This window comes from Vigna umbellata, chromosome 4 (genome assembly GCF_029865625.1).
Source record: "Vigna umbellata cultivar VRB3 chromosome 4, Vumbellata_1.0, whole genome shotgun sequence".
Classification (NCBI taxonomy): Eukaryota; Viridiplantae; Streptophyta; class Magnoliopsida; order Fabales; family Fabaceae; genus Vigna; species Vigna umbellata.
This window is the reverse complement of record NC_142168.1, coordinates 74321486-74345152: the sequence shown is the minus strand read 5'-3', so window position 1 is coordinate 74345152 and position 23667 is coordinate 74321486. Positions and strand designations below refer to the sequence as shown.

At 28.6% G+C, this 23667-nt stretch overlaps 2 protein-coding genes across 2 annotated transcripts; both read right to left on the bottom strand.

Moving 5' to 3' along the window:
• Positions 1-1590: 1590 nt before the first annotated feature.
• Positions 1591-2603, bottom strand: LOC148201286 (uncharacterized). The gene has a single exon (XM_088111896.1). It carries the CDS (start codon positions 2346-2348, stop codon positions 1920-1922), a length of 429 nt encoding a protein of 142 aa, XP_087968022.1. The 5' UTR covers positions 2349-2603; the 3' UTR covers positions 1591-1919.
• Positions 2604-19533: 16930 nt separating this feature from the next.
• Positions 19534-20282, bottom strand: LOC124829195 (uncharacterized). The gene has a single exon (XM_088114230.1). It carries the CDS (start codon positions 20194-20196, stop codon positions 19708-19710), a length of 489 nt encoding a protein of 162 aa, XP_087970356.1. The 5' UTR covers positions 20197-20282; the 3' UTR covers positions 19534-19707.
• Between the last annotated feature and the right edge of the window lie 3385 nt (positions 20283-23667).

The following is a 23667-nucleotide window of genomic DNA, read 5'->3' as shown; positions in this document are numbered from 1 at the left end:
AAAGTTTAGTTATGCATGAAAAAATGATTTTTTAATGTCCTGTTATATCATATATTTTACCTTTTTAGTGTCCAATATAAATTTATTGTGTTTTAACTTTTTATTAGCTGTCAAAATATTTCATATTACAAATTAAAATACACATTTTAGAATACAAATTTGTACTCTTCTTACTTTTAAATATTTATTATTTTTCTCCAGCTTAAATTTTCAAATTAAAAATAGATAGTTTAGAAAACAATCTTTCACACAATTACAACTAGAATAAAATAAATATAACTTACTCATAAAACATATGTAATTACTCATTATTATTCCTAAATTAAGTTTAGAAAAAAAATAACAGAAAAATAAAACAACAAATATATTATTCTCTAAAACGAAATGGACGAAATGGATGTAGTGGACGAAGTTGACGAAGTGGCTGAAGTGGGAGAAGTGGAGGAGGTGGAAGAAATGGACGAACTGGACGATGTGGACGAAGTGCACGAAGTGGATGAAGTGGACGAAGTGGACGATGTGGACGATGTGGACGATGTGGACGAAGTGGAAGAAGAAGAAAAAGAAGAAGTGGAAGAAATGGACGAAGTGGATGAAGTGGACGAGCTGGAGGACGAATTGGACGAAGTTCAAGAAGTGGATGAAGTGGACGAAATGGACGAAGTTGACGAAGTGGACAAAGTGGAAGAGGTGGACGAAGTTGACGAATTTGACAAAGTTTATCAATTATTTTTAAGGCAAGAAATACTTTCAAAGAATACAATATTATTATATATATGGTACCAAATGTTTAATACAACTCCATGTTATCCCCTGAATTTAGTATTGCTTTTTAAATTCAAACGATCACATGTTAATTCGTAAGTCCACTTGGTGGTTCCTTTGAATTTAGGAACCTACTTATTACATTATTTCTTAAAGATCTGTGATTGTATTTAACCATTACTTTAAAAAGTATAAAATAATATCAATTAGTTTTCATTTATATTTTTATCTTTCATATAAGTTTTAATTAGATTCTATGTACACTTTCACTCTGATGAAAAATAGAAAGAGTAAAATAAAAATTTATAAAAATTTGATTAAAGTCAACAAAATTTATGATATTTTCTAACAAAAAACTTTAAACTTGATTAGTCAAATATGTCATTCAACTACTAACAAGAATGAGGCCATTAAAATTAGTCTTAGATTCTTAACTCCACTAAATACAAGAATGCAAATTCAAAATGCCATTTTCCCACTGCATATTTGAGTTCGTCACTTGAATTAGTCAGTTAAGTACTTCCTTACGCTATTTTAAACGATTTTTTTATCACAGCATTTAATTTAAACACGTTTAATTCCTGTAATTATGATAAAGAAAATTTACTAAACAACAATACTAATATGATTAAATAAGCTTCTTCAGGTAACAAAAATAGCTAAAAGATAATAAAAAGTCTCCAATTCTTAACCCTGTTTTTACATCCATAAATATTGGGAAGGCATCATGAACTCTGCAATCAATTATATAGAAAGCAATTTTCCAACCCTAATCGCGTATTGGAGAACCTTGAAAAAAGGTTTTGTAAGAAAGAAACAAAAAAATTCACTGAATTCCAAAAGCTGGAACCCTGATTCACGTAGTACATGTTTTGAACAGAATGGGTGCAATTACAAACAAGCAGAGATGGAGAATTGTGAGAAAGGCAGGGAATTGTTCAGATGCTGCATTTCATCATTCCTGTGGGGGCAGCCATACCAATTCACAATCTCTTCTTTCACAACCAATCACTCTCATTTGGGCCCTTACTAGTACAAATTTAATCACCAATCTCTTCTTATTCTCTTACAAGGTCCCACTCAAGCAAATCGATTGAATCACAAATCAAACCCAACAAACCAAAACAGTTTTAACAAAACTAACTTACACGAGTCTAAAGGCGCCGCGTAACGGAAGCTCTGTTTGTGCCGGTGTGGTTATTTTTGGGGTTGGACAGTGCGGAACCGGCTTTAACGGCGAGATCGCAGAGGAGAGTGAGGGACAAGGGGGAATGAGAATGCGAGAGAGGGACGAGGAAGTAGATTCGGCCAGGAAGAAGCTCCTCCTCGTCGGGGACGCGTGGCATGCACGTGCCGATGTGCACCGACTCGGAGTTGCAGAGGTAGCAATGAGGGTTATCGTTGAGAACGGTCTTCGCCGGGATGGGTTGCTTGAACTCCTTGATTCGACCCGCCAGGTTCATCACCATGATTGACGAAGGTCTTCGGAATGATTCCGATGCATGTGCACCGCCACCGCCATTATTCATCCATGCGGTTGTGTTCGTGGTTTTGGCGGAGGGAGAAGATGCGCACGCGCCCATTGCGCCGAGTAGATGCTGCTGTTTCGAGATTTGTTCCTTCCCTTCTTATCCTGTTTTTCTTTATTTATTTTTTTGGTATATTTTGGATCTTGGTTTCTTCTTCCTTCTGAGGGATTAGGGTGACGTAGTCACATAATAGTAACATAATAACCTTTGTCATTTGACTTTGACGCAAAATATGCGCGTGCGTCGCTGAAAATAACAATTGGGACAAAAATGTATTAAATGTTTGCATTTAATGATTTCATTTTTAAATTTGAGACAGTGTATCAATTACCAATCAATGTGAAGATTCACAAGTCTTGACCTATTTTTAAATATATATATAATTTTATTTTATTCATTTTTATATAACATTAAATTGGATGTAAATTTATGAGTTAACTTTCCTAAATAGTAGAAAAAAGTATAGTTTTTCTGAAATTAATTAAATCATATTTAATTTATTGAATATGTAGGCTAAACAGGTTCAAATTAAATTAGGGTAAGTTGATTTTAATAAAAATTTTACTATATTTATTTCTAAATTATACTTATTTCTAAATAAAATTATATTGGATATTATTATGAACTTTTATGATATGAAAATTTATTAAAAATAAAATAAAGTAAAAGAATGCAAAATATTGGAAGATCACATCAAAGTTGTCAAATATTATATTTTATGAAATATAGAAAAAATATATATGCTATAAAAAATATAAATGAATAAATAGAGATAAAATATGAAATCATGTATATTGTTATGTATGAATGAAAATTATATTAATTAATTTATCAATATAATTATTTCTTTCAAAAAACAGAAAAATTATATATGTATAAAAAAGAGTATCGATGTTATCTTTCGTTATGACTTGAGAAACATTCAAACAAAAGAATAATTATTTCTTAACTAAAACTTATGAAAATTCTCTCTAAACATGTTTTAAAACATAAATAGTTTTATAAACTCAGCATAAAAAAAATTTTACATTAAAAAATAATAAAAAAGTTATCGATATATTCACTCAAAATTATTCTAAAAATACGAACATAAAAAGTTTAATTAAAACAATCTTAATTACATCATCAATATTAATCTCAAGCCAATTAATACATATATAATTATTTTTACTATAATTATTTATTAGTTAATATTTTAATAATTTTAAGACAATTATAATATTATTTGATAACAAATAATTTGAATGTTTAATAAATTAATTTTTTAAATTATATAATTTAATTATATGTTTATAATAAATAAATAAATGTACATATAGCATTTAAAAAATATTATAATTAAACAAACAAACATTATTTTGATTTTGTTCAAAAGAAGATATGCTATCAATAATAACATCTTCACATTCACATGTTAATACATTATTATTATAACATACAAAAAAGAGTAAAGTATTATTCAAAAATAATTATACAGTTTGAATATCAAATTAATCTTGCCATGGTCTATAATTTATACAATCAAGTCTATAATCATATATATATATATATATATATATATATATATATATATATATATATATATAAGATAAAAACATATTTATAATAAAATTATAAAAATTATTTATATTTAATTTCAAAAATAATAATAATAATGATTTACTTTTTTATTATCATAAAAAGTAACACAGTGTATATGTTTTCACTGTTGATAACATTTTAAGCTTTAATAAAAATTTCAAATTAAGAAATTCCAATTTGATTTGAAGTCAAAATATTAATATTTAGTTGCTCTCACCGATACAATAATTTATAAGAAGTCAGAATAATTCCTTTCTTATACCTAACCAATGTTCATTCAAGAATTTTTATTGACTTCTCATAATTAAAATTTTCATTTAAGTGATCTAGAAGTGAGTAAAAGTTGAATTATTAATGAATATTACTATTCAATACAAGTTCTACTCTAATTAGGCTAATCACGTTAATTGAACGCATTCATTATAAAACATTGACTTTCTCCTAATATTAAGTTAAACTTTAAAAAATATTCATCTACCTCTTCAATCAAATTAAAAGTATAAATATACAAATGATTAAATAATATATACGATTAATAAAATATCACTTTATTTTACCAATTCAGTCAAGAAAAATTAGGATATTTGTTGAGTGAATTTTGATCAATATGAACCTACTTTTTTCATATCTATATTACTAAGAATTTTTTGTAATTATTTTTATTTATCTTTAAGTTGCTTGATTTAAAGAATGTTTAATCCATTGAACAAAGTCCTTAAATAATTTATACTGTTTCTGCTGAACGGGACTGGGGAATTCTCCTTCTACCTCCGTCCGGAAACACTCCTCCTCCTCCGATCGGTCTTCCTCTTCTTACCTCCTCTGCGCTCGGTATCAGTGTAAAAGGGTTGACCTGCAGCAAACACTCCAACGCTCAAGTCAGAATGGGTTCTCGCAAGTCTATAATTATCAAAATGAACAGAAGATTTACCTTCCCCTTTCACTTCTATTTATACAATTACAGGGAATATTATTCATTAATTTACCTTTTAATGACTTTCAATGCTCACTTTAAATACTCGACAAGGACTGTTACCTCATTAACCACACATTCATGAACATTTAACGGCTGTCTGCAATCTCCTTTCCTCGTGCTTACCCGATCGGTTATGTTATCAGCCACCCGATCGGTGGCCTACCCTCGGTAGCCACACAAGCTGCAGTCGGTTACTCACCCTCAGTAATAACTCCATCCGTGGTCGGCTGCTTACCCTCGGTAATAACCCACTCCACGATCGGTTGCCTATCCTTGGTAGTAACATATACTTTCACCAATATTGGAATATGTTAGACAAACTGAAATTTGATGATTGGATTATAGAAAAATAAATTCATGGAGTGTAAGAAATGTTCCTAAACTGCAACAAAACTTTAACTCGTTTTTCAAATAAAAATAAATAAATTATTTTATACCCATTTCTCATAACCCTTACAAGAATTGAATACTTCTCATATGATAGTTTACACAATTACAAAATCATCCAAAACTCCTACATAGTTAATAAGTCAAATAAACACATTTAAGTTTTTTTTCTTTAATTTTAAATTTGTTAAATTTTAGCTTTACTTTCCTATTTAAACAGGAATGGTAAAATGAGGGTGTCAAGAAACTCATTTTTTTCTTCTATATAAGATATATATTGCTAAAAACTAAATCAAAATAATGTCACACTCTATCTACATATACTATAATTGATTATAGTCAATCCATGTAAATAATATATATATATATATATATATATATATATATATATATATATATATATATATATATATATATATATAATCTCAGGTCCTCACATCATTTTCTTCTACTATAAAAACTAAATGTCTACCTTTAATTAGTTTTTATTTCTTTTGAAATCGGTTTATCGCTAATTTAAAGCAACTTATGTCATGGTTAACATTTTTTATGGTGAAATTGGAACATAATTTATATATTGAACATTTTTATTTATTGTGAATTGTTATTCTATAAAAGTAAATATATTCCCTTTTTCATTCTCGGTTTATTAGAAACCATATAATTATTTATATATTTGTTTTCTTTCCATCCAAACTTATCATTAAAATTCTGGGGCACTCAGTTTTGAACTAAAGTTTGATGACAAATAATTGCATGTATTTTGTTTTTGTGTCATAGAATGATTGTTTGTGGGAAATAAGAATGGAGAATTTTCTAAATAAAGGGGCTAATGATGAAATGCACCCAGAATTTGTGATCCATAAGATGTGGTGAGTGAGTGAAAGGTAGCCATTAGGCAACTCCACTGAGGAAAAAGTGATGGTGTTGGTGATATGCATGTCATGTGCAAATTCAAACAGTGATCTATTTCAGTAATGTATAGACCTTTCTTTTTCTTTCTCTTTTACTATCACAAATCAAGTGGCCAACTTGATAAATAATTTCTTAACACAGAAGGGTCCCTGATTTATGGGTTGAAAGGGACTATGCGGAAGGAACAGATATTCATCACCAATCCTTTTTTGGCTATACCTAGGGTTTTTTTATTTTTAGTTTTTATAGAATTAAATAGGGTGTGTTTGAAAAGTTACTTTAAGAAAAAACAACTTATTGAATTAAAGACAAAATAAAATAATTTTTTAATTAATCCATTCATTTACTTTTAATTAAATGAACCAATGTACAAACTTTTGTTTTTCTATTTCATTTATAATTAATGTATCAAGTTCTTATATTTAGGGTTTAAAATTAAGGTTTACTTAAAATTTTGTAAATTCTTTAATCACAGTGAAAATCTTTCAAGTTCAAGTTGCTTAAAAGAAAACTAACTCTATATTCAAGTTGAATCCAACAAATATAAATTGGTATGACATTTTTTTCTTTCATCAATTTTTTTTATAGTTTCAAAAAGTTCAAAGAATCAGCATCATAACAATTGTTTAAAAACATTTAAATTTTTGTAAAACCAAATCACCATTCTCTAGATTGAAAAAATATTAGCTGTAACTGTTTTAACAAACCTCTTCGGTCTCTCTACTAAACTCAATTTTTCTACTACTTAGAGAGCGGTTAACTATCCAACAAGTCTACCTAACCTAGACACCTAAAACTTCCTAATAGATGTTACCTTTGGCTCTCTAATCCTCGTCCTCTTTCAAGATAAAAATAGTACCAGTTCATGTAAAATGGTTACTTAGTAGCCAAAAATACCACTTTGCAATTTCAATTCAACTTTCACACACCAAAGATCAAGTTATCATATATAACCTACATTTCATATTCAATCACTTTCTATTCATCATACCAAATCAATTTTCTATTCATCATACTAAATCAATTATAACATGTAATCTACAACACATTGTCACTTTCCTAATCAATCATCATTCATTAGAATTCATATATCATTATTACAATTATGAATTAAAGCTAGTTTTCCTTAACTTGGTTAAACTGCATTTTTTTCTCACATTTACTCTTTAGAGTTTTATTTCTCAAAACTAAACAAAGAAAATCCTAATTAGATATATAAATATATCACCATGCTCATAAAGTAATAAAGATTCACTTTTTAACACATTTGAACCACATACATTGAGGTATAACATACATGCAAGCTCAAAAAGTCAAAACCAATTCAAAAGGGTAAAAACTAAACTTACTTTGTTTTTTATTTTGATTGGGTGGACATATAGAATTCTTTACAAAGAGTGATTCTATGGTCATTGATCTTAAAAACAATGAATAATGAAGTTAAAAATCTAAAAAAATATATATAACCCAAGTTTAAAAAGAAAGTCTAAAGAGATAATTGCTTTTATAGAATTAACCTTCAGTAATAGAAAGCCTGTTGATAGCCATAATCTTTTGTCATTAAAATATTATATCGTCAGCTTTTTAAAAATCACCACTACTTTTATACCAATTTATAACTTCTCCCATTAAACACAATTAAAAAAATCATATTTAAAATATCGAATAAGCTAAAATTATCCTTTAGATAACAAATTTTCATTAACATATTTTGTAAAGAAAGTGCTCATTGTGTATGAGTTTTATTCTTTTATAGTTTGTACTTGCATGCTTCTTAGATTTTTTTTAAATTAATGTTAAAAAGTGAGTTTAACAAACAAAACTAAAAGAAAAACATAATATTATCATATATTTAATATAAAAAGATATATGTTAATTTTTTCAATATAAAATATATTAAATAAAAATTAAGTAAAGTCAAATTATTATAAAAAAAAGTAAAAATATCAAATATATTTTTTATAAATAAGTTACATAAGATAATAAAAAAGTTAATATGATTTTTTTTAACCATCTAATAAATTATATGTGTTATAATAATTTAAAATAAATGTTAGATGGGATATGTAGAATATATATATATATATATATATATATATATATATATATATATATATATATATATATATATATATACTATAAAAAATAACGAATAAATTAGCAAAATTGTATTAACGGCCTACTTATTTTAAATTATGTCATAGTTTTATAAATGAAAATAAAAACATCTTTATACTCCTTTATTTTAATATAAAATTGTCTCTGGTGAACGTTTTGCGCGTGTTTCAATAGTTTTTATTCAGTACTAACAATAACATAGTTTTTGATAGTGTTGTCAAAATGGGTTATAACTCGCAAGTTAATCCGGTTTATCGTGGGTTTGAGCCGGGTTCGATTTGAGAAAAATGTTTTTTATTTATGTGGACTAGTTTTTAACTCGACTCACTTAAAACCTGACTCACCGGGTTGAACCCGTGGTGAGCCGAGTTCGCTCACCAACCCACCTAATTTAATTTAATTATTTTTTATTTTGTATTTCAATATTATTAGTTAGTATTTTTTATTATATTGCATATGGTGATAAAGAAGATGTTTCAAGAGAGAAAAATATTATAGATTTATCTATTCAATACTCTAATATTATAAATGGGCAAGTGATACAAAAATGATTGATCAATATTAAAAACTTACTTGTTCTCCTTTTGTACATGTTTTTTGATTAATCTTAGATTGTATGATACTTTTTTTTTAATTGGCTTTGGAGTTTAATATCATTTTAGTGTAACGTTTATTTAAATTTGAATTAAAAAAATTGTAATTTTTTTATTTAAAAAAAATTTTGGAAAAATTTTTGTTTCTAAGATTTTTACTATATTTTAATATATACAAAAGAATCATAAAGAAAAAATAAAAGATTAAAAAATTATTAAATTTTGATATAAGTTATTCAACTTAAACGTATTAAAAGAATACTATTTGTAAAAAAAATAATATGTTTTAAGGATAAATTAAAAATTTAGATGTCTATATACAAAAGTAAAACAGTTAACTAAAATAAAAAAAAAATTAAAATATTTATTTGTAAACGGGGATTTTTTTTAAATCCATTAAGATGAAATTAAGGCTGATTTTTTTTTTCATATTTCATTGGGATTATTTGAAAAAAAATATATACAGAGGTTTAAATTGTAAGTTACATTTCAATATATAAAAAAAAAATTTACTTTACTGGTTATCATTTATAAAATTTATTATCTCCCTAACTTATTTCTCGTATTCATTGAATTTTGTCTTTTCTTTAGTTTTTAAACCAATTTTGACTTCTTTTTACTTAGAAGCATTTTGTAGTTGGGATTTATTGAGAATCAGCCCGTCTCAAAACTTCCTCAGAAAACAATTATGACGCAATTCAAAAAATAAAAAATTGAAATGTTTCGTCTAATATAAATATTAATATAGAAAATTTGATAAGATATTTAAATTCTAATTTTATATCTTGATTGAAAATATGTTATTTCGTACAATAAAAATTATATCTAAGTGTAAGATCTATATAAAATATTAACATCTATTATTATTGTCAAACCGAAAATAGTCTAATAAACATAAGATTTAAACGTGAGATCTACATGAAATATTAATCTTATAAAATCAAGAATTTTTTTTATTATAATATAAACATAATTTATACTATAATAAATTGAAGAATCAAATTATTATATTTATTATTATGTTATTATATCTTGAGTTTATTTTATTTATTGTCACACTAACACACTCACAAAATACTATAAGTATTCCTAATTACAAGAAATAATATAACTTAATACTTATTTTATATTTAAATATTGATTTGAACGTTTGACTCTTTACAGGTAAACTTTTCCTTTTAAGCAATTCAAATACTTAACAACAGCAAGCTCAAGTCACTTCGGATTAATTTGGTAATCAATAAGAATACTAATAATATAAATTATCATATTATCAGATCAATTATAAATTTCTAATACCACGAGTGTGTTTATATTGAAGAGTAAATTTAATAAAATGAAAAAGAAAAATAGAGGAAGAGAGTATTATGATTGTTTAGATAGTGAAAAAAAAAAGTAAATAAAATGAATGTAAATTTATGAATGATTTGATACACATAATAAATCTTAAAGAATATAAAATAATGTCTTTATAAGTGGATTTATTATTATTATATTTATATTATTATTTAATTAGTTATTATTATTATTATATTATAACATCATCATAATTAATTATCATTAACTTATATTTCATTATACGAAAATAGAAATATAATTGGTACACCATGATAATTAAACAAAACAGAGTCACAATTGTGGCCCTGGCCATGCATAATAGATTATTGACAAGGAAATAAATAAATTCATGTATATAAAAGGGGTAAGGATTTAAAACCACACAAGTTGAGAAATCACCCACACTAAAATTAGTGGCAGAGCTTGGTTATGAAATAAGAGAGCTTTGGTCCCCAATTTATTTATTTTTTCAAAATACTTTAAATTTTATTAAGTCTTATGTATTTGTCTCAATTAAATATTATTTTTCTTAGTCAAATATTATATTTTTTAAGATGTATTTCTGTTTCTTAAATAATAGTTAAAGATACTGGTGAGCAAAATATTAAATATGCATATATGTGGGAAACAATGATTTGACTAAATAGATAAAGTAGGACCTCTAATGTGAAATTAGATTAAAATTAAGATGTAATACCTTCCTCGATTATAACCGGTTAATTGAAGTAGGGTTTATGTGGTGAAGGCTACAATAGTGATAGATTTAATATAGTGTGATTATTCTACGATGAGACTTGTTTTAAAAGTAAATAATTTTTTTAATTTTTTTTTAAAATTAAATAATTTCATTTTTTCAAATTGAAACGAAATTTAATGTTTATATAAATATTTTTATTAAATATTTTTAATAAAATTAAATTTATTTATATTTATATTTTTCATTGAATTTTATTTAAAATTCAAAACTAATTTCAACTATGCTAAACTTATTTATCAATTACATTTTATAAAATAAAATAAAATTATTAACAATTCAAATGTAAATTTTTTAAACAATTTTAGAATAATTTAAAACAAATAAAATTAAAATTTGAAATAAATTTTAATGTAAAATATAAATATAAATAAACTCAGTCTTATTAAAAATATTTAGTAAAAATTAAAGTTTGTTTGAAAAGAGATAAAATTGATTTATCTTAAAAACAATTAAGATAAAAATGAGGCAAAATAAAAAGGAATAAACTAAATTGTGATTAAGGTAATGATATTTGGTATGATAATAACATATAACAATGCGGTATCACATCACATGTAGCATAACATCAATTTAACAAGTAACAATTTAAAAAGTAAAATTAAAAAAGAAAAAAGTAAAATCTTTAACCGTGTCAATATAGTGTAGTGGAAAAGATTTGATTGAATTAAAATTTTTAACATAAGAACTAAGACACATACAAAAGAGACTGATTTAAAATTATAGATGTCAACCACATTATTTAACCTTTTTTAAATTTATTACGAAAACATTTATTTACCTCCTTGTTGGTTAATCGAGCAACTAAATTTAAAATAAGTACATTTTATTTTTTGAAGTATGAAGTTTATACTTTTCCAATAATTCTATTTTATGCTTTTTTTCATTAACATTTAACATTAATAATAAATAATTGTAAATACTTTTTTCCATATAATAATTTTCTTTTTTGCAAAAAATTACAACAATTGTTATTTTAAACATATAAACAAGTCAATTAATAGCTTATATGTGTGCATACATATATATGTGCGGGTATGTGTGTGCCTTTTTTTTTTCTTTTAATTTATGTTTTTTAATTCTCTTTTAAGTTTATTAATGTACTATTAGGAAAACAAAGTTTTATAGATGTAATGAAGTAAAAAAAAATAATCCTTTTATCGTTTGAAAATGATATTTATTTATAATTTGACATTTGAAAATTTATTAGTACTTGAATATAATAATATTTATAGAGTGAAAAAGTAAATATTTTAAGAGGTGAATTTTAAGCTTAATGCAGTCCCACAAAATTGATTTGTATGGAAGAGTCTCTGATATCATTTTAAGAAATGAACTTTAAACCTAAGTCAATCTCACAAAATTGACTTGTAAGAAGAGGTCTACATTCACTTATATAATATAAATTAGTCTTATCTCTAATCAATACGAGACTTTTAACACATACTACCTTTAGATAAACATAATTTAATTATTACATAAACTTAATATGATATTGATTAGATAAGTGAAGAATATCCGAAACATATTAGATGTTTAAATGTGAATATTTGATGTGTAGAATTTTGTAAATTTTGAGATATGTTTTAAATAGAAATTTTTGTATTTTTTATGATGTGTTTGAAATTCACTTAAATGATGTATTTTTTGTATTACATAAACTTAATATGATATTTTTTTATGATATGTGAAAATATTTTATACTTTTTTCATATAAGTATATTTAAACTTTTTTTTTATATAGGTGATGTTCATAAAGATAAAAAGTCATAGTCTATAACATAATTTTTATCATTAAAATTAATATACACACATCCATATGTGACTTAAGTGAATATACATCTCAACTTTGATAGAGTATTTACTAACCACATATTCTTCATAACTAACCATATATAACTGTATAAATGATACATAAAAACATTTAAACTTTTTTTTACATAAGTGATGTTCAAAAGAATAAAAAGTCATAGTTTATAACATAACTTTTATCATTAAAAAAGACACTTAACTTATAATTTGATTTTCTAATTTCATTCTAATTTTAAAAAAGACCTCTAGTTATTGGATTTTTCAATTTAATTCTTTATTTTTTTAAAAACATTAAATTTAGCTTTTTAAAAACATCAAATTTGTTGATTTTGATTGCTCAGTGGACCTTTATTTTTCAACCAATTATTTCTCTTTTCCATCCACCAAGATGTTAGGTTTTTATTCTTCTTAAATCATCATTTTTGTCTATATTTATATATTTTTAAAAACATTTATATCTTGATAAATTTTATGAAAAATAATTTAAGTTTTGTTTATAATTATCGTATTTATTTTATCATGTTCTCAATTATCACCAATATAATCATAATTAATATGAAAAACATTATAATAATTTCACAAGTCATTTTACTTATATTTTCATTATTCAGAAGACAGTGTAAAATAATGAATACTTTTAAAACTTATTCTATTGTGCACCAATAAAGTTAATTGACATTCGTACCATTGATCAACATGATGCAATGGCATGCTTGACTCTCTCAACTTAACTTTTAAGGTTTTTGTTTGGCAAGTGGTAACATTAGAGTAAACCTATGACAGCTCAATTCAATAAAAAAGAAGTTTGACAATCCTATGACAACAACAACAATTTTTACCATGTTATAAGTTGAAAATTTTTTCAATAAAAATTATAAATTGTTAGAAGTGGACTTTAAGCCTAACTCAATCCCACAAAATCGACTTGTAAAGTGAGATTTACACTCACTTATAAACTATCAATTGGCCTTATCTCTAGTAGATGTGAGACTTTCAACACACCCTTCTCACGTCGAAGTATATACATCTCGAGCGTGGAATTAGATATTTTTAATGGGTGGTCCGATAGCGGATGAAACAATATGTCCAACAAACAACAAATATCACTAGAATAGACTCTAACCATGACTCTGATACCATGTTAGAAGTGGACTTTAAGCCTAACTTAACCCCACAAAATCGGCTTGTAGGGTGAGGTTTGCACCCACTCTAACCTATCTTACCAGTTATATTCATTATTAGAGTTAGAACTGCTCATAGTTAATTCTCTTTACCTAAATACTTCAAAGTTTAATTTAACCACCTAAGTTATCAAAACCTTAATTATATTATATATACATATTATTAAAATATTCTATTATATGTTTAATATTTTCTTAACTGAAACATTATTCATTATATCTTATTACTAAAAACTCTTTCAAAATAAAATACATCCTTTAAATTACAATTAACAAATCGTTTTAACTTTGATCTCAAAATAGATTTCTACCACACCTTAAATCCAGCTCTTGCATTTCAAATAAATGTTTCTTTTTGTTCCTAGTACTTCTATGGATTGATCAAGTTGGAAATTGACTAGTGCATCGACAAGAAGTAATTTACAATGTGAAAATGCCATATCTTTCAAATTCTTAAATATGTTTGTTTCAATCAGGAAAACCAGGGTTTAGTATTCTTAACCTGAGAGAAAACAGATAGGTGTCAAGAAATTTTAATATTTCCATTTTAATTTGACTTCATAGAAGTTATTTATTTCATTTCATAATAGTAAAAAATACAATAAAAAGAATAAGAGAATTATAAGTTTAAAAATAAATATAAACTATAAAGTGATTCCTAGGTGCCAATACGTGTTGTGTGGTTTACTATGGGCGAATATCAGCACACAGAAAACAACTACTTGCTTGCTTCATCAACTTTCCAACTGCAAGCCTACAAATTTAACTATGTTCGTTTAATGATTTATCTGGCTTCCTTTGCAATGCAAAGTTCTTTAACCTACACCACCTATCATAATTATATACTTTCTTTGCTGGAATAGTGAAAGTCCAACCATAGGTGTTTCCCTGAACTTTCCCTCGTTGACTCAAACATAAAGCCTAAAAACTCAACTAACAATAAAAAAATGGTTGTTAGCACATCGAATGTTTTCCAAACAAAAAAACATGTTTGAATTTCAATTTTTGTTAAGAAATAAGATTTGAATTCAAGTTTTGTAAAATTAGTTAAGTGTTTTCATACCATCTTAAAATCTTTTGTTCGTTCTTGTTTCTTTCTACTATGATCGAAATGACTTATGTTCAATTTTTAATACTCGCTCATTTGTTCTTGCATCCAAGCGAAAATCTTGTGACTGTCTTGGTTTCTCTCGTCCTTGATGAAAACAAGTATGTGCAGATCCATAACAATGACATTGAGTGTCAAGTTCCTAGATGAGATTGTCCCTGAATTAGAAAAGAAAGATATTTTGTATCAACGGTGGAAGCATTGCAATGATAAGTGGTCTCCTAGATTGTTCACTATCTCCTTCAATTCCACAAATCATCTTATGGATGGACAATGCATAAGCAATATGAAATGATTTGAAGTCGAGATATTTTCATTTGTGATTTCATGTGCATTGCGCATCTTTGACTTACAATTTGAAGTATCTTCCATGAAGCATGAATCCATTGTAATTCACTAAATTATGCGTTATCTGGGATGAGATAGACAACTTCAAACTCGATCTTGTTTGTTAGTGTACTAAGAATGTTCTTGTGGGGTGATTAACCTGATTAATTAAAGAAAAAATGAGGATTTGGTTATGCAATTCCTTAAAGGTCTAAATAAACAATACGTTAGATCTCATATCCTCTTATTAGATCTATTTCACACATTAGCAAGATCTTCTCTTACATTCTAGACGTATGTTATAGGAAACATGGCTTTCTGCTCGGTCATAAATTTTTTAAAAATAAAGCCAAATGTGTCAAAATCGATGAGAGTAAAAATGAAGAGAAGTGGGAGCATGTGAGTGGTGAACAAGACTTTCAATGTATTCGCCTGAGCCGATAACCAAGATGAATCATCAGTTTTGATACTAGTATTGGATTTATCGAGGAAGATATTCACTAGAGAGACACAATACCAATGAGATTTGAGTTCAACCACATAAGGGGTTGACATCACTCTCTACAAAAAATCTTAAGGCAATTGGTCAATGAGTTTTTCACCTTTATATAATGCTCTACTTTCTCATTTCTATCCAATGTAGGGTTTGAATTCACACTTGGATTCTCAACAATCTCCCCCTCAAGGGTGAGTCCCTTCCATATTGGTACACTCTTCCTCCAACGAAAGCATTCTCAACCACGAGTACTCATTCATACCGTCATTATCTTAACGAGACACACTTATCTGAAATCCTTATCCGAAAAGACTTTCGATACAGAGACTATTGTACTCGCTTGAGCTGGTCACCAAAACAAACTATTAGCTCTAATACTATTGCTGGGATTATCGAGAAAAAGGTTCACTCAGAAGATATATATAACACTTGGATCCCCAATAATATGTCTAACCGAGCTTATGTTATTGGTTCATTTGATTATTTCAAGAATCCAAAAAACAATATGAAAAATAGTTCATTCATTTATATATATATATATATATATATATATATATATATATATATATATATATATATATATATATATATATATACACACACACACGTATATAAACGTAAGTTCAATACACAAGTTGTTGTAATTCTAAAAAAAATAAAAACTGAATAAACTACTCTTTTCTCCATCATCATTATAGCTTAATGAATTATGATTTTATTTATTAAATTACAATTTGCTTCTTTTATCATTTCTCATTTATTTTTGTTAAATCTAAACAAATATAATCTAAGACAAAGCTTATCATAATACTCTTGCATTACCATGAAACGACATTCAGCTAAAGTTAGATCCACAAAATCAACATATCTATCTTTACTAGAATCTTTACTAGTAGAGCCTTATCTTTCTACTGAAAATTCCAAGTTTCAAATTTCATATTATTCGGGCATTACTAGAGAACAAAAGTGCACTCATGCTTTAGAGTTGACTTAAACACAAAAAAGTCTTGCAATTATTTGAGGTTGATTACGGTGCAATAGAAAATTAAAATGAAGACGGAACCCACCCAAGCATATAAGTCAGTATTCACATTATTGAAAGAAAAAGAGAGTATTCAAGTTACAATTTATTAATTTGAAGGAAAACAAATTCAAACATTCTACCTACATATAACATCCATTGCCAAATGTAATTAAACTTCCCAAAAGGTCACACCGTCCTTGATCTTGCAAACACACAGTTGTCTTGTTATTATAGCAGCTGCCTCCACACTTGATTAATCCAAAAGAGTTAAAACTTTGCTGACCCACAAGAAACTTTCATAAAAGTTCACTTATAAATTTGTCTTACCAACGAGAGAATAGAGAATAAAAGTTCCTTTCTTCTCGAGAATTGAATCAATAAACAGGTAGACCTTTTGGACATTAAGTAATAGTTTGAAATGTGATAAATAATTACTTTATCTTACCTGTTCTACTGAACTTTACAGCCAATGCATCCAATGTATAATAATAATAATCAGAAATAGAAAACATTTACTCTATATATCACTTTTTTCATGTACTTTCCTCTACTGGGTGAAATTTACCTAGATTTCACTGAGCATGTGAGTCCCGTTTCCTATTAGGTTGTCATTATCATCTGTGCAATTATATAAAAGCTAGAGACCCACAACAAAGGTGTGTGGTACACCACCATCTAAGACGTAACCTTAAATCAAACGTGTGTTCTATTTTACCTTGTTCTTATGCTACATAAATCGCATGCCACTTTTCGCTCAATGCTGCCTGAATTTTTAAATATACAACACCGACACATGCTGTGAGACATTCATCACCCTATTCACATTTATCTATTTCTCTTTCTTAATAATCACATTATAATGTATAAGCTTTGTTTTTGCAGTAACGAGACCGCATCGCGTTTCCAGAAATTTTTTAAGATGATTTAATTAATTTATATTATTCGGATATTTGAATGGTTAATGTAATTTAAAAGTAGAATATGATATTATTTTGTGGTGTTGAAAATATTTATGGTATGCGGGAACATATTGTTGGAAATGAAATTTGATTTGGCGTTTGGGTAGCAGAGTCATAAATCATGGGTGATGACAGTTGTAGAAGGGAGAGCATTGTCCATGCCCTAAATTTGTGAAATTAATTAGAGACAACCTAATATGTAATTAAGTTTTTAGCCAAACTTTAGAACTGAGGTCCACACAGAGCTAACGAAAATAGAAGTATGGAATGGGCGAAAACCAAATAGCATGGTCCAAAGTTGAAAGGAACCATATTCAGGTTGGGTGAGTGTAGTAGTGGCAGTAGTAGTCCTCACATTTCCCATTTATTCGCACCACCTTTCCACAATCCCACTACCTTCTTTAGTAACTCCTCCACATCACTACTGCAACTGCACATTTCTATACCAGCATGCACAAACAATGTACACATAATAACAAGAGGATTGTATTTATGAAACGTCTATTCTTGAAATTGATTTCGATTGAGTCGCATTGGTTTAGGCTAGGCTGGTTTCGGAGACCCATTCGTACACCGCATTCATATGTCATGACTCATGAGTGATGATGATGAGTCTGATACGATTTTTTGGTGTTATTGTTACCGTACGACCAGGCTTGTTACAGCTGTAAACAATTCCACAACCCAACAAACAAACAGTACTCACCTAAAACCCCAACCTGCTCACTCTGACTCCTTTTGTTGGGTCCAGCATGCATTTCTTTACGTGCTTCTCCACCACTACTCACTTTTACACTACCAACACAATAGGGATATTTCATTGCATCAACCAAGATTTCTTCTTCAATTGTCCATTCTCTTCAACGTTCACCCTTTGGTTTCTGTTCATTGTCCACTTCCTACTCGCTCCCGCTCAATCAAATTATTCTTGTCTTTGCTTAATTGTGTGTATAGCAGTATCAAAGATACGAATTGGATCCATACGAAAACTCCAAAACCAGGAAAGACTACATTACACGCATAATTATATTTCTTTGTCTCACCTCTTTGGATTTTAACCTTTTACAAATGCCTCAGGATTGGATAAGGATAAGGTTACGATCGTCAACCCATTTAATCATAACCACCTTGCTTATTTATTCCGTCGTTTCTCCCATCTCACTATCCTTCTCAAATTCCTTCCCTCTTCCTCACAATCTCATCTCACTCCTCTGCTTTCTGTTTCTTATGCTGTCCACTACCATACCACTTTCTACTTTTGTCACAACACAACCAATCTTTATCGTAATTGCATATCCCTCTCAACTTGTATTGTATTTAATGTAACCAAAGGGCGTTATTTTCACTGGATGAAAACAATTTAATTAAAAACGGCCCTCCCATAAATGACCTCATTCTTAACCAATAATTTGTTGGTTTAAGTAAAAAGATAACAAATTCTGAAATTAAAAGAAAAGAAAAAAACTTGTATGACTGAAACTAATTAGTCAAATTTTCCTGTGGAGCTTAATCGTTGACCATGTGAATAGATAAATATTTTTTGTAACCCAAATAATGTGATGTCGTAAGAATGAAAAGGTCTATAAATACTTATTTTCATGATAAAGCATACTATTTTGCGGTCAGAACCTAAAATGGAAGTCGTGTTAATAATATAAGGAGGCAGAATAGAACGGAATATGAATGAATATCCATCATGACTTGGTCCGAGAATCTAATCGTTTTCATTGTTCCTAAAACAACTCTACAATGTTCAAAATTTTATATCACTTTTTTTTAATAAAGTTTTTTTATGTACAAACGAACGAAATCACCAGCTGATATATTCTCTTCCGAAACTACCCCTACTCCGGAATGGAACTCAACAAGGCCGCAAACCTCCCCTTACCGGCGGGAGCGGTGGCCCTTCCCCTTCTATGTACAGTTCCGGCACCGGCAGCGAGTGTGGGAGACACGCGCTTAGGGTTAGAGTCATATTCGTTAGAGAGCAAAATTTGTTTGCGGCGAGAGCCGCATTTGTCGGCGGTTTTCATGAGCGCAGAGCTGGCCTTGACGGCCAATGCGGCCATCTCGTGAGGCTGCAAGCGCTGCTTCAGGCGACTGAGGGGAAGCGCGAAATAGAGCTGACCGGGTTGCAGGACCTGGTCCTCGTCGATGGCCGAAACGACGTCGTCGAAGTCCATTTCGTCGGAGTTGCATATGAAGCAGGCGGGATACTTCTGCAACAAGAACGATACCTTCACAGGATACGAGAACTCCTGCAACTTTCCGTCTTGAAGAATAAGCTTGGCTGTGGCGACCCGGGTTGAATCGGATGAGTTGCAGTTTCCCATGACTGAGGGAGCCTGGTGGGTGTGACTGGGTGAGGGCGGAATCGGAAATCAGGAATCGTGGTAATTGATTGTTTGGAGAAAGAGGAAAAAGAAGAAAGAATATATATAGGGAGTGAAACGGAGTACTTTGCCACGTAGGATTTAGAATTAATTTAATTATGAAATTTTGGAACAGTGGCAAAGGCTTTCCAGGCTGTAAGTTGGTGTTGACAGGTTGTAGTACTTACTCGCATTAGTGTGCCAAACTGACCCTATTCTGAAGATCCTGTATGTATTTACAACTCATGCCACTCACTCACTGCCTTTGTTTTTGGCTGAGTTTGAATTGAATCAAGTCGAAGAATACAAGTGTGAGGACCAAGCACATCACGTGAAATCTCGCGGGGGCGGTGTTTTTTTTCACCTCCTGTTAACTTAATCACACCAAACCTTCAATAATCTTCCTTCCCCCTTTTCAATTCAAGAAAAATTAATGTAACAAAATGCAAGTGCTGCTCCTGTTGACACGCTTCCATGGAAACTTAATCACTGAAATTTCACACACAGAAACAGTGTCCGTGCTTTTTCTTTAGTAAAGAATCCCATCATTACTTAATCGGATCATGTATGATGCATAGCACGTCATTGCGTTCGACAGAAGAATAATACGAAATAAACCATGTATGCCTCGTGTTTCTTTATTTTGTTTCTTTTGTCGTTAGCTATTGTTCTAACACGTGAAAATAAATCTCTGGTTCTCTCGCCAGTCGCTATGTGCATTATGAGCACTTTTTTTCATAATGACCATGTTGAGAGATTTGGCAGACCGGTTTTAGTGTTCTGTTTTTCTTCCTTGTTAAATAAATAAATAAATAAAAATAAAAAGTTGGTGGTAAAAGAAGGAGATCCCAGCTTTTCGCGATTTCACGCTGAAAAAATTAGACAACAGTTTGGTCAATATTAATGCTCCCATATGAAACAGTTTCCAATACCACTAGCTTCTATATAGCACTCCTTCTTCTCCCGTTAATGTTGTTTATTTGACGAATAAGGTTAGATAATTCGATGTTGTTGCATCGTATGAAATGCCGTGTGCTATTATTACGTGTGTATACATTATGCATGTTGGAGTATAATTGGAGTATAATTGGAGAGGCGAAGTGTGTGGAGATTGGTGTGTGAAGAAGACGTGGCAGGTGGAGAAGTGTATGGTGCCTCGCTGCAAGGCAGCTACGAAGCCACGTGGAGAAAAAGACAGTGGGAATCGTAAACCAGACAAATAAAACAATAATAACAATAATAATTGATAAAGCGTAACATAAAAAAATAAATAATAAAGTAAGATTGCAGAAGCAGAAACACTCCGACAGAATCTGGCGTAAGGTGATCTGGGTCGAACCCCCTGCAGCCTCAGCAGGCACCATAACCCATTCCTGCTACAATTTTGCTCCTTTATGAGGACCCAATATGTAAAATTAAACTAAGTTATTTGTTATCGTTTATTTTGAAACAGTGACAGGAAAAGATGGTACGGGAGTTAAGAAAAAGACCTAACTTTATTCGTTTAGTTCACTATTTGTTGAATGTTATGCTTAATCTAATCGAGAAATTCTTGTGAAGGAAGTAAAGGGAAAGTACAATGGTGCCTCCTCTTATGTTGGTTTGGGTGGGGATCCGAAGTGAAGTGATATTTTTTTGAATGCATGATGTTGTTCAAAAGGACTTGTCTTTCTCTTCCTTTATAATATTTGGTTGTTATGTTAATAATGATGGTCATTACGTGACCCACCCTCAAACCATACCATGAAGCTTCTTCACTCATTCCCTTCCCCACTCAATCGTTGGTCTCTATCGTGATCCATGCTCCACTTCGCAATACTTTCTTTTTTCTTTTCCATAATCATGTTCCTTTTACACCTTTTTCAAAACTCTGACCCCATAGCAAATTCATTGCCCTATTAGTTTTTTCGATTTCTTTTTAATACTTTAAGATGCATGTAGATCATAACATCGGTTTTTAAAAGTCATTTATATCTTCTTATTAAAACTATTATTCATTCTTTTACTAATCGTTTCACTTTTCTAATCTGGCTGTTAAAGTTTTTGGCACTTCTTGGTCAAAATAATATTTTTGGATTAGCACCAACGGGGTCGTTTTTAAATTTACATTACATTTTTCAGAAAAATAAATATTTATATTAAAGGCTTTATATAGAATGATAATTTGAATTAGTATATTTGTAGCTAATTAATACTTAAGTTTTAATCCATAGTCACTTTTAATTTATTAAACCATAATCAAGGTTATGATGTAAGGTCTGATTTACTTTTTTGTTTTATTCTAACACTTCGTTGTAACTTCTACTCTCATACAAGAATCTCTGACAAGAATAATCTGATAAGATAACACTCTTTGAACTCTGAAAGAAAAAGTTGCTTCCAAGACATTTTTTATTTTATTTTTACGACTCGTTTTAATTTTTAAAAGATTGTTAGACATGACCTTAACGGCAGATGTATTTTAAAGTTAATATAAATTTTAGAAATAGATGGTACTAAATATTAGATTTCATGTTTATTTTGATAATTGCACATTAAAAAATTCTACTTTCTTTAGATGTTTAGACCTAACAGATTAGTATTAATTTAGTTTTAATTCAATTTCATGTGTTTTTTTCTTGGTTAGGTGATAACTCATTCCTTCTTCGTTCAAAATATAGTAAGTCATATTAAAGGTCAAATTTCTACAAATAACCAATTATCTAACTTTACACAACCAATCATATTATATTATCATAATTAATTATAATGGATGCTTACATTATTGTTACACTGGTTATTTAGAAGATAAATGACTTTTGTAAAATTTAATATGGTATATGTGAAGATTGAATTGGAAGTATTGTGGCACATTTCCGGCATGAATTAATAGTGGTGGGGTAGTGAGAGGAAGAATCAATAGCCACACAAAATTTATAAAGGACAAACGCTACCTACCTTAATTATTTAGCATTTAATAAAATTCTTGTATCCTTTTTTTTTTCAATAATATGATATTTGTAGATAATTTTGAAATTGGATAAATATTTTTGAAAGAAAAGAAGTTAAATTGGTGCAAGTGGATACATTCTAAAAATTGACAAAACTGTCTTGGTCCATTTTTATATCTCTTCTTTAATTTCCTTTTGATTGTAACTTAGTATTTTAAAACGAGGTTAGATATGCACATGCATACTATTGAGATCAAAGACATCCTTAAATTTTGCCGGTGTGAAAGAAAAACAAAAGTTTTAAGACAAGATTCCATTCATTGAATTTACATAACTAAACTCTTATATTATCTTTTTCTTTTTTAGAACTTGCAATGTGATTAATACTTAATTTAACACATTTTTCATTAAGTGATAACTCATTTAAAATTAAGGCGTTCATAATTGAATCATTAATTAAGATTCAACTTTTTGTCGAAATATATTTGATTACAGCAATGAA

What these genes read in the sequence shown, in the direction of transcription:
- LOC148201286 (XM_088111896.1), bottom strand. Translation starts at nt 2,348, where the DNA reads ATGGGCGCGTGCGCATCTTCTCCCTCCGCCAAAACCACGAACACAACC.
- LOC124829195 (XM_088114230.1), bottom strand. Translation starts at nt 20,196, where the DNA reads ATGGGAAACTGCAACTCATCCGATTCAACCCGGGTCGCCACAGCCAAG.